Source organism: Melospiza melodia, chromosome 2, assembly GCF_035770615.1.
Source record: "Melospiza melodia melodia isolate bMelMel2 chromosome 2, bMelMel2.pri, whole genome shotgun sequence".
In the NCBI taxonomy this organism is placed as follows: domain Eukaryota; kingdom Metazoa; phylum Chordata; class Aves; order Passeriformes; family Passerellidae; genus Melospiza; species Melospiza melodia.
In genome coordinates, this window is record NC_086195.1 from 125,611,704 (window position 1) to 125,624,339 (window position 12,636).

The 12,636-nt window shown below is 41.0% G+C and overlaps 1 protein-coding gene across 1 annotated transcript in view; it reads left to right on the forward strand.

Annotated features, from left to right (window-relative positions):
• GAS6 (growth arrest specific 6) overlaps window positions 1-12,636 on the forward strand; it is a 39,749-nt gene that overhangs the window by 2,139 nt on the left and 24,974 nt on the right. The window contains exon 3 of the mRNA XM_063149892.1: window positions 12,214-12,238. Within this exon, the coding sequence (XP_063005962.1) occupies window positions 12,214-12,238 (25 nt within the window). The remainder of the gene's footprint in view (window positions 1-12,213; window positions 12,239-12,636) is intronic.

A 12,636-nucleotide genomic window follows, 5' to 3' on the forward strand; every position in this document is an offset into this window, starting at 1 on the left:
ACAGTTCTCCTACTGAAATGACAATAGTGAAATCATTTTGGTTTAAAATCTTTTCACATGTAATGGAAATTCTTTAAGATGCCATCATACTTTCAGTGTGTTTTGTAGGACAATGCTGGCTTTCTGTTATTGCAAGTGATTTTGATTTTTGGTGCATTTCCTTTGTTATTGCTGCTAGGTTGCACTTTGTTCTGAAAACCTGAAGAAAGGCTAGATGGTTTCCAGTGTGTCTGTGCCCCCTAACATGTCCTTCTACACCAGGACACTTAGATCTGCAGTGGCATGAGATCCCACCTTTTCCGAGACACAAACCTCCCAAGAGCTGTGAAGTTGCTTGTTAAGTGCAGTATGTCCTAGTCCTCGCATTACTTTGCTTCAATTTGATTGAGAAGCCAGTGTGCTGTAATATATCAGGGGGATTTCTGGCCCTTCCTCTCCCTTTTGCAATCAGTATGTGATGGGAAAACAGCAGCTGCTGTTGAGTAGCAGCTTTCCAATGCATGGTGGCAGAGGTTATGTATGTGGGCTGCTGCTGCTCTGCACTGGAAGGCTTCACTGTTTTATAGTGCATAGGTGACTACTCCTTCAGCAGTAACTGGATTTCATGGACAGAATATTAATGCACAGTGGAAGTGTATTTTAAACAGTAGGGAGTTGTTGTGCTGTCATTTCACTGATGCTGTGTTGTACATCCAGCCCCAGTGACTGACAGAAGAAGGAAGCTAGTTGAGACTTAGGAAAGCCAAAACCTGTTGTGAACAACACCAAGCTTTTTGAAGAATTACAGTAACTGCAGTCATGCTTCAGCATATTGCCAGGCTGCAGCTGATCCATGAGGGAAATGAAGAGATTGCTGTTGACAGATGAAGATTCCTTGTAGTTTGGGAAGGATGAAATTTCTGCATGTGCCTGCTGAACCTGGCCACATGGATTAACTGTTTAGGTTGTACAGAAAGGAGCAGCTACAGTACTTTTTGCCCTGTGCTGGGCTCTGTGAGGCTATGCAGGCAAGCCATGACAAACACAGCAGTGCAGTCTGTCCTGTTGCATCTCCCAGGTTTTATGCTTTAAATCAGCAGATGAGCATCTATGTGGGCATTTGGCTGTTTACTGTCCCACAGGAGCAATGCTCTTGCAGCCTTGACAACTGAAAGTTAGTTTCAGATTAGTTGATCAATCTTGATGCTTCTCAGTTAGCCTCAAGAAAGGCTTGTGATGTCAGACCAGAAGTGTTGTCCCTCTTCCCTTTTCCCCTCCATTAGATGCTAATGAAATGTTTGAGTCTTCCTTACCAACCTTGCCATTCTTGACTATCCTGTGGTTGTGTGAGGAGAATTTGAAGGGTTAATTTTACGACCTATGACCTAAAGATGTGATAGGAAATTGCATTAACTGGATCAATAAAACAGTTCCAGAAGTTGAGGTAAGACGAAGCAAGCTTTTAACAGCTCATGTGATGCTTCCCATACCTTTATGCAGCCAATTGTAACATCTAGCCAAGAATTTTAGGGAAAGATACCGATTTCCTGGACAGAGCAGTAAATGAACTGACATGTCACATACCTACACCAGAGCACCCTTCTTGTGGGCCTTCCATTGTTTCAGTGATCAGCTTCCCATAACAACATCTGCAGGCAGCCAGCAGAAGATGCACATTCTCTGAAACCTGAATGTGGATTTTGCCATGTGTGAGATTACTTACCTCAGCTGCTAAGAATAGTGTATCAGGCGGGGCCCAAGGGCCATTCATGTGCAGGGCAGTGCAGCTTTTGTCTTTTATGTTACGGAAAATATAAATATCAGCTTGCTCAGACTAGAGGAAGGAAGATCAATTGAAACATTTTTAGATTTTTTTTTTAAAGGCAGAACAAAACTCAGTCTGTGCCACTTGTATGACTATACATGGTAAAAGCAAGTAGCCTGGATTAATGAGTCTTGCAGCCTACCTTTTTCATGAAGCTGATTATAGCATCCTTAAACATTACTGCAGAATTCTGGGATGGTTCCTGTTTTGTAATTTCATTTATGCTAGAGGTGCCAAACAGAAGAATTAAAAGTTAATGTAGAGGTAAAAAAAAAAAAAAAAAGAAGGATGGGAAACATCTTGATGGGAGGTATGCAGACTGTTTCTAAATGTGATCTATTCAAAATACATGCTAGGTGTGATAGATGGGATGAAGTTGCAAAATATCTTGGATACAGAGATAAGAATGTTATCTTATTTAAGATGTTGACAAGGCCTTATAAAAGCAGCACTGCAGAAATATTTGACCTTGGTATGCAGTCAAGGTATTACAGCTTGTTAAGTGACTGATAAACTGCTCTGGAATTTGGTTGACCCGTTCTAAAAATCTGGTCATCCAAGCATGTAAAACAAAGGGCAGAAGGGAGTGTAGATCCTGATCTTCTTAGAAACATTGCATTTCACTGAAGAAAAAAGTGTCTTTGTGCAAGGAGTTTCTCTGCTTTGAAAGGCTCAGCATAGGGAAGATGTTTGAATGCAGCCTCTTATCCTTTGGTACCACAGTGCAGCATCTGTCCCTGCACATCTTGCTTGCTGTTGTTACTGCTGAAGAATTACTGCTCTTCCTGCAGCTCACCTTAGAAATTGCTGTGCTGAATGCATTGAAAAGTGCTAGGCACCCCAGAAACGCTGATGTAGGTCAGCCTGGCCACCTGTGTTTACTGTTGTGGATTTGGCCCTTGGCAGAGCACTGTGCAAAGCCAGCTGGTTTCCATGTGCGTGCAGAGTGCACATCTGATTCATAGGCAGACACGTGAAAATTCCACATTTTGAGGGACTTGCATCCAAAATGTTTTTAAAATCTACGGCTTGTCAGATACACAAAACACTGGCAGAGAATCACAGCATAACTTGGAGCTGAAGAGGAATCTACTCCACTGTCCCACTCGTGGCAAGGGCAGCAGTGACACCAGACCAAGTTTCTGGGGGCTTTTAGCAATCTTGTCTTGAAAATTACTGATCCTAACAAAACATCCAGCAATGTCAGCATTCTTTCTGCTAGGCTGGGTTTGTTGAGAAGTTGAAATGAAGATGAAGCAATTTATAGGGTGTGGTAAGGGTCAGTTTGGTTGGTTTTCTTCTTGATGGCTCACTGGTTTTATTTTTTATGTGTTCCATAACATGACATGGTCTTGATAACACAGATGAGCTTCATCCCTGGACTAGGGTCATCCAGACTTCATTCTTGTCTTTTAGGAGGCATGCTTGTCAGGCAATGTTTACATGTTATTTCTAAGAATAACAAGGTAGACACACGCTTGTAAATATTAATCTGTAAAGTATGAAGGCATGTAGAGGGAGGAGAGGAGTTGCTGGGAGAGTAAAGCAGTGTAAGATTTCTTTGAGTAATTTAGTGAATGTTGTGTAGTCTAGACATGGAAAATACTGATATCATCTTTAGATACAGATCTCATCATCCCTGTATAGAATATTCCTTTAATAACCAGGCAAAAATCTGGTTGTATTTGCTGTGACAGTTCTTCTCAATATACTGATTTGTTTTGACATTTTGGCAGAGAATGGAGAGAGGGCTAGATTTATATCTGTATAAATTTCTTTATCTCTTCTTGTTGGTGCAGAGAGAGAGGAGGAGTTACTGGAAAACTCTGTGTTGATGTTTTAACCTGCCTGGACTCAATACATGTAAGAATGGATTTCCAGGCACAGTGATACCTGCTTAATAGCCTTTGAGAAAGAAAATACAGGGATACTTAGACTTTTGTCCAGGAATGGGTTGAAGGAGAGAAAAAGCAAGTAAAAATCTGAGTGCCCAGGTGTATGCCACAGTGGCATCCCAGCCTGCTGGGATGAGATCCGTGTGTCCACCAGGTGCACTCCCTGCCCTTTCTTTCCTTCTCCCTGTAGTTTGGTATAAAAGACAAGGGAGCTTTGTACCAAAATCCAGTGGGTCTAACTGATCTGCAAGGCACAAGGATTGGGACTGTGGGCCTGGATGCTCCCATCTACTTTGCAGTACAGACACAGTATTTGTTGGCAGTGGTGGTGTTCAGTAGCAGGAGGGTGACAGAAATACTCCTGCCTGCCTTAGGAGGCAGGTCAGGCATTTATTGGGTAAATGCTGCTTTATCAGGAGATTTTGAGAAGGGTGAGTGAAGTTTGCCATTGGTGGAAGCAGACATGACTCCATCAGCTCTACTGCACTCATACCTGCCTGATCTGTATCAGTTTCCACTCATGGGAGAGCAGCCCAAAAATTCAGAATAGACCTGGGAATACTGACACACCACATCACAGATGTAGTGCATGCTAAATGTCCTGTGCAGCAGGAGAGAAGGAGCAAGAGAAGACAAAAGGGACTAATAATGTGCTGAGGGACTGTTTGAAGATAGGGTGGAATAAGATGCTAAGAATGACAAATTGAAGGGGGGGGGATTTATACTGGTTGCAAGATGGATAGTAATAGAAAAAGTAGATGAAGTTAGGGTCAGTCAGTTTTCTAGAGCAGTACAATAAGTATTAATAAGTACGTAAGAAGGCGAAAAAGTCAATTAAAAATTAAGAAAACAGTTTTGTGGCCATGAACTCATCTCATTCTGTTTTTTAAATTAAAAAGAAAATTAGCAGTCTACAGGGAATTAATGTAAGTTTTTAGTGCATCTGCCTAAGAATCAGGTAAGAGAAACATTGAATGTGTATAAATTGGCAGCAGTGATTCATGTGTATTCCATACTCTGAGTGAGCTTAATGAATTACAAGCAGTCATTTTCCACTAAGTATGAAGAACAAGGATGGAAGCATGACCACAGATTTAGAAGAAACTGAGAAGGAGCAGAGCAGCAAGGTTTACTTTTCCCCTCACATTGCTTTTCAAGCTTTGGTTTCACACTGGGGATTCAGCTGCTGTAGTAGAGATAAGCAACTGCTTTGCCTGTTCTTTTCACCCTCCTTGCACAGCAATTTGGGGGATTGCATGGACCAATTAAAGTACCTTAACCTAAAGAAAAGTAGCCTGCAGAGAAAAATGGTAATTTTGCAGCTGGATTGGTTCCCCAGTCCAGTGGAGACTGGCAATGGAAAGGACAGCCTGAGTTAGGATGGGAAGGAAGGCCAGGTGTGCAAGAGAAACAGAAATGGTTGTCAGAGCTCACCCTTCAAAGCAATGAATGGACAACCAAGCCTTGTAGAATCTGACTGAAGTTTTTCAGCAGGTCTCTCTTCTGTATCTTTGCTTTAATCACAGTTTTGTTATGACCGCTGCTCTATAGGCTCCCCACGTGTGTGGAATTTACTTATTGATGGCTTTGTGTTTTGTCCCTGTTCCTTTGAGCATCAGCAGTGGGAACTAGAAGAGCAAAGTTGGGAAGTAAGGAGGATACCCAGAGAGGGGAGCAATTGTTTGTGTTGTCTTCACTCTACACACCTGCCAGGACAGAAGGGTACACAAATGAAGAGATAAAAGGAGAACTGGTCATGCTTGCACTGCACAGAATTACATGTTCCTGGAAAGCAACTATATTTGGCTGATTCCTGGAACAGGGAGGTGTAGTTCAATTCCAGAAAATATTTAGGACAAGAACAGAAAAGCAAAAGTTGCTTAATTATGAAAATAATGAACAGGGAAGTATGAGACCAGATTCTGTCACAAGAGTCTGGTAACATCTAAGATGTCACTTCCCTATTCCTTACTTGCCTGTGCCCTCTGAGTCTGAATCCTTAAATGCCTTAATGTGATTGAGTGCTGCTCGTGTGAGTTGCAGCCTCTGCAGATTAAGCAAGATCCAAAGAAACAGTGTGATTGCATTATAAGGAGGGGGAAAACTAAAGTGGATAAAATGCCACAGAGTCCATGAGAGAGCATAGATATTTAAATCATGTTTGATGGGATATATGACATGTTCTGTTTTAAATATGGATAAAATAATTCCAGAGTGAATATAGATGGTGTTGGAGAGACAGCCTTTTACTTATGTTACATGTTTTGTTTTCCTTAATTTGACTAAATTGTCTGAGCAAATGTTAGTTTACTACATACAAATACTGTAACTCTTGCAAAAGTAAAGATTCAAACAAGCAACATTGAGTGAGATGACATTTGTCATCAAATTGAGATCTTGCACATTATTGCAGCTGGAGGGAAAGTAGCCTTTCAGTTCTGAAGCAGTGGAGGAAACCTCAAGGCATTTATGATCAGATTTCTGTCAGAATAACTTAAAAGCACATGCAACCAATTGGAATCACACTACAAATTATTTTTGTTGAAATATTTGGCACCAGTTATATCCAATTCATGCTGTTTACTGTCTAGTCAAACCCTGCCTCAGGCCACCTATAGAAATCATGTCTCCATGCCCCCTGCATCTTCACAAAATGTAAAGTCTCTGTGATATACATAAACATTTTTTTTGTCTTCTGTTTCCTTCCAGTAATTTTTTTCTCTCCTTTAATTATGCATTTCAATCATTGGTTGGTTTTTCCTCATTGCAGAGAAACAGTTTTTGCTGAAGTGGCACCTCAGTAAGCTATTGGGAAACAATCTTGCTGTCCAGAACAGAGCCAAGGAAGTTATGACAATAGATGGGTTTTATTTCAGACTCAAGGATTCTGCAGAGGTACCAGTCTCTATGGAAGATGTCATGCTGGAGAGTAGAGTCTTGGATGCTTCTGTTTTGGAAACTTCAACAACTTGGCAAAAGAGGCAGTCCCAGCTTTGTGCACCTGAGTAGCTGGACAGTGTGAAGGGGATACTTGACAAATGGACAAAAAAAAACTAAAAGCCACCCGAAGCAGCTGTAACTGGGGTGGTAGGAGATGAGACTTGGATGCTGCTTTTGGATTGTAATGTGACCTACTTGCTTCTCTAACTCCTCACTTGCCAAATTGTGGGGAGAAGTTCTCTGTGCTCTTCATCTGGAGAATACAGATTGCCACAAAGCACAATAGGAAACACATTGCCCTGGCTGAGTGCTGGGTCCCTCATGATGAGAGGAAAAGCTTGTGCAGGCAGCATGGCATTCATTTGAGGATAAATTCTGAAACTACTGATTCTATGTATTTAAAATTCTGAATTGCAGAACTGCTTCATGCCCTGATACAGGAGGAAGGCCCATATTGTGCAGTGTGAGATTTGCTGTGCACCTAAAGTCTGGGGCTGAGTTTTAAAAAAAGGAGGAGAGTTCTCGAGCATTGCTGAGATTTGCACTCTCAGGTTGTAACAGTTGAAAACTAGCAAACACTGAGTTACAGCCAGTTATGGTTGGAAGCAGAGATTTCTTCAAGGATAATGCAAGCCCATAGTGTGGAAACATGAAGAACATTTATGAATGAGGTCTGGCCATGCCTAAGACAAACATTCAGTCCTGAAGGAAAGAGGAAAAGGGAAAGGGAGAGTCATTATATGGAAATGAGGAAAGGGCATAATGTGGGAGTTGTTGCTACTGTCTTAGAGGTAACTAGGTAACTGAGAAAGTGCTTTTTAGAAATCACTGTTGCTAACACAAGTCAGTGAAATGCTCCAGTGTTAGTGGTGCTGCAATCACAGAATCACAGACTGGTTGAGGTTGGCAGGCCTTTTGGAGGCCTTTTGGTCCATCCTCCTTCCAGTCCCCTCCTTGTCCAAGCAGGGCCACCAAGGGCCAGATGTCCAGAAACATGAGCAGCCTTCCTATGAACTACATCTTTTATTTGTGGCCTCTAGAGCTCAAACATGATTTTCATAAGATTCTGTGCCTTACAGTCTTACCTGACCTGCTACTCAAGCAAAATAAACAGAAGCAGTAAGCAGGCCCTTTTTTCTGAGGTCTCCAGTGTTACCAATTACTTTAAAGTAAAGCACCAGTGAGAACATTTTCCTGGTGTTGACAGGGTCATTGTTATGTTTTCTGAAGGGCTATTTTTGTACAGTGACTCATGTTAATGCCTGTTCTGATTTGGTGTTTTTCCATCTTTTCTAAAAAGGACTAATGCATACCCTGTATAATTACCGTGACTTCTGGATTTTACCACTGTGGACTTTGGCCATAGAGTTGAAAACAGATGGTGACCCCATCCCAGTGTAGGTTTGCTTTGGCAGGGGGGCTGACATAGGTGTTTCTGCCCCTTCCACTCCACAGCTGTGAATTCTTACCTTCATGTTGCTGTTCTCCTCAGTTGTTTCAATGACAGGCATTTGGGGGTGGCCCCAGTCAAACTGTTCTTATCATTTGGAAGGAAAAAAGCCAAAAAATAAAAATGAACAACCTAGACTTTTGGGGGGGTCGTTTGCTTGGGTTAGTTTTTTTGAGGACACTTTTAAAATTATGCTCTCTTAGGTATCCAGACTAAGTGTTGTAGTAGCTGTTTTATCAGGGTAATAGTAAGCTCCAGTTGCAGGTAGGAGAGGAGCACCTTAGCCCCATGAACAGAATTCTTATGGCCATGCTTGGTGTCACTCTGCCTTGAAATAAAAGCATGCACTCTCAGATCTTGTAACACTGTTGTGGAAGCAAATAATTGCATTTAATGCATCAGAAGACTTGCTTCCAGTGTGTACATATATTCTTGTGAAATGGGTGGGGACTGTAGAGCTTAAATCTTTCTATTAAAGCACAGATCTGTCTCTTGGGCAGCAAGAGCAGGATCTCTGGAACTGAGCTGAAATAAGCAAGCCAGGACCTGCCTGGAGAGGCTGGCCTGGTGCCCTGCTTTCCACCTCACTGAAAGGGTGGAGATGTGCACGTCTCAGGCACTTCCCAGTCTCTCCTGTTCCTTCCTCTTTACCTGAGATCTCTGCTGAGCTGTGATTTGGGTGGTACACGATGTGTAACTCATGGGTGACTTACAGCTCATACTACAAGTTTGACCTGTAGTGGCAGCAGATAAAAGATGTGATTTACAAAAGGACCATTCATGTTACCAGGCACCACAGGCTGCCAGTGTCCTGTAGCTTCTCCCATCCCAGCCATAACTGGTTGATAGGTAGAAGCCAGCCGGACAGAAAGTTTGCTGGCTCACAAAGAAGAGAAGTGGAAATATATTTAAGTTTTCTTGGCAACACTCACAGAGGTTAGAATTTTGAGGCTACATTTGTGATGTTTGGTCTCTTGTGGAGGTCAAAGCTTCTGCAGCCTTTGTCTTCCTTTTGCCAGCACTGGGACATTCCTACTGGACAGAAGGATTAGAGAGCTTGGTGAGGTCAGTGTCTGTGCAGCAGCCTGTCCAGTGGATGTTTATGTCCAACATGTATGTGTTTATAGCTTTTTATTTAAAAAGCCAATTGCTCCTGCTTTTATTTTCAGCGGTAATTAGGAAGCAGATCTAAAGGGATAGGGCTGACCACACTTAAATGTTGACCTTTTTTGTCAGAATCGAAGCTGAAAATTTAACACTTACATAATTCTGTGGTGATTTTTGCCATCCTAGTGGTAACAGTTAAATAACTTCCTTTGTTTTGATCCTGTGAACGGTGTGTGACTTTCTGGATGGTGAGAAGTTTATTGAGCCTGAAATTGAAAGTGACTTGTTGAGAAATCAGCAAAATAGTAACAGAGAATCTTTGCCAACTCCTTCTTAGCAAGCCTCAAAGCATTTCTGTTGGCATTTTTTTAGGATCCTGAAAGTACAACGGAACACTTCTAGTGGAAAGAAGATGAGTTGCACACATTTAACAGGGACCTAACCCTGTGTAGGATTTTCATTTTCTTTGGCATCTGGGGGTCATTAAGCCTTAGTACATCACAGAAAACTGAAAAGACATTGAAGAGTTGAGTGTCACATGAGAAATAATGTGTATCTGTATCAAGTTAGGCACTCTTGAATTTTTAACTGAGAAAACTTCTCATTAGTGTTTTTTGAAAAGGGACTGCAGTTTAAGCAGGTTCCTTTTCTCAAGATCATTCATCCTTCATTCTTGATCAGTCTTTTCTCTGAATGTAAATGCATTGTCATTGTATTTACAGAAGCCCACTGTAAGAAATATTGATTATGGAAAGAAATGAAAAGCTAATCATACAAAAATGAGTCATGTTAAAGCCTGTGAGCACGTGTCTTTGTTTTAGAATAGTAATATCAGCAGGTTTTGTAAACCTGGAGAAGTGCTACTGATCAGCAAGTGCCTTGGTATAACATAAGCAAATGAGAAAGACAGGGAAAGAAGAGCTAAATTTCTAGTAATAGCCTCCTGTTTAAATCACTTGGCTACATACTCTGTGGAATGAAGCTTGTGGTGGTACAATGCCTTGGAGTTTCACTTATCTGCTGTTCAACTGGCATTGAATCAATACACAGTCAGTTTGAGTTTGGAAGTTATGTTTACAAAAGTAAATTCTGTACCACTTTTCTAGCACTCAACTCATTCATCAGAGGTCAAGGAGAAAATGCCTTTGCCACCACTGACATGGAGCAATTAGGCTGATAGCCATGAATATGAATGCTCCTATTTATTGTCCTGTCAGTGCCAGAATAGTTGTTCTTGTCAGAGTCTGGATTATCCTGTTGGTGGTTAAATCTATCTGCACATTCTTGTGAAGTACCTGGAACAAAGGGGAAATAATGAAAGAAATGTTTGGAATATTTTATTACACGCCCCTATCTTTTTCTCCTCAAGTGCTAGTTGAAGTGCAATTTGTGGTTGTAGCACATATGAGCACCCATCTGAATATTTAGACTGCTTAGATTTATTTTTGTTTTGACTGCATTTTTATGACTTGTCTTTTCCTAACTAAACCTTAAAAAAAAGGAGTGAGCAAGGACCATAGTGGGTTCTGAGCTCATCACTCTGATGACACATCTCAAGCTGAAGAAACATTTCAAAGCTCAGCCCCAAAAGATGCCAAGAATATCACTCTCATATCAGAATTGAAAATTAACATTAGTGTAAGCTGCTGCTTCTACTTCTTTGCTGATGCTCTCATAATTTAGGCTGAATATTTACATAGTTCATTTCAGTAACTGGAGCATATTTGCCAGAAGCAATTGATTCTTCTGGTGAATGACTGCAGTGCAATTGATTGCACTGGACAGCCCAGATCAAACTGAACCATGGTGTGTGCCTGTCCCTGTTGTTTATACATGCCTGTGTAGATCCAATCCAAACATCTGTAATAAGAGGAGAACATAAAATAGTTTCTTATCTTGCACATTGTATAGACCAATTTAATTTTGTAGAATGCAGGGTATTTACTGTCCCAATCTCACTGAATATAATGTTATATGGAAATTGCTCCTCTTGCATAAAAGGAAATGATACTGTGCATATGCTTTCATAATTAGCTGAGAAGTGGTTTATTAAAAAAAAATTAAGCACTGATACAATGCATAAGTTTTTCCTCATTCAATACCCCAATTACCATTTTTAACTGCACTTGAATTAGTGACATGTATTATGAAACCAGCATGAAGGTGGAAAAAAATGCTTTTTTCCTGTTTTGTATTTTTTTAAGAATGTGATACAATTGTCAGCTTCAGCCAATCTCCCATTCTTCCAAGCAGCACAACTGCATTTTTCTGCTGTTTCCCTGTGTTGGTGCTAGCAGTCATGTGGCTTGTCAGGCCTCACCAGGCTGACTATTCCAGCATGCAAGGTTGGATTCACATCACATCAGCACAGTGATGCTGCTCTCACTGGATGGGTGCACTTTGTGGATGCAGAGTAGGGAACAGTAATGCATGACCTTGTGGCATGAGAGGAATGGCAATGCCCTTTGCAGCCTGGTTTTAGAGAAATGGATGTCAATTTTCCCCTCTCTTGCAAAGCGTCATTGCTCCCTTCTTTGAGCATCCAGGATGTGATTTGTGGTACAGCAATGGGTACTGTTTGAGTTGTAGGGTGCTCCTTGCAAGAGCAAAAAGTGCTTTCCTGTGGTGTTCATGCCCTGCATCAGCAGAATGCCTTTGAGGAGGCACAGGGTGACTGAAGGATCCTGTACTCTTCCCTCTAGGTTTGCCCCAGATTCCAATTCTTTCCCCTACCTCATGCCATCAGCAGCAGCTTGGAGGGTGTCTTCATGCTCAGTCACTGACCAGATCACCTGCCATCAAAAAATACCTTGAGACAAACTAATGTTGCTTTGCTTTTCAAATGACAAAATGCATGTTTAATACTCTGCTGTTTCTGGTTCTGAATAAAAGGAAATTAGGTGTTTGGAATTGTTAAATAACTGCCATACAAGACCACTAAAGCAGCTCTTAAATAGCATGAAAATAGAAGCAAATACAATTCAATAAATCTGTGCTCTTTTTTCTCCCTTCTACAGGAATATTTTTACCCGAAATACTTGGGTGAGTTGCAGCTTTTATTTCCACTTTGTGGGAGTGCTGGTATGTGCCTAACACTGGAGCTTGTCACAGCTGAAGTCTCTGCTAAGGGATGGAAATCTGATTGCAATCTGATTGCATTGCTAACTTTTACGATAGACTTTATGTTCCTTATTGTACTTTGGGGTGTGTGTTTTTACTTATGTGTACATTTGCAGACACAGATGCTTTCTGTGTTTTCTGCATGTTGAAATCTTGATGTTGCATATATATCAGGGGCTTGTTATGAAATAATTTGTAGTTTTCTACCTTTTTCCCTTTTTAATGAAGTTAGTTTTTAACTAATCTCCTTTTATAAATGAGATTCTTTTTTAAAGAGAAAAGGAAAAGGAGATTTCTTTTTAAAAAAGAAACAGGTGCCA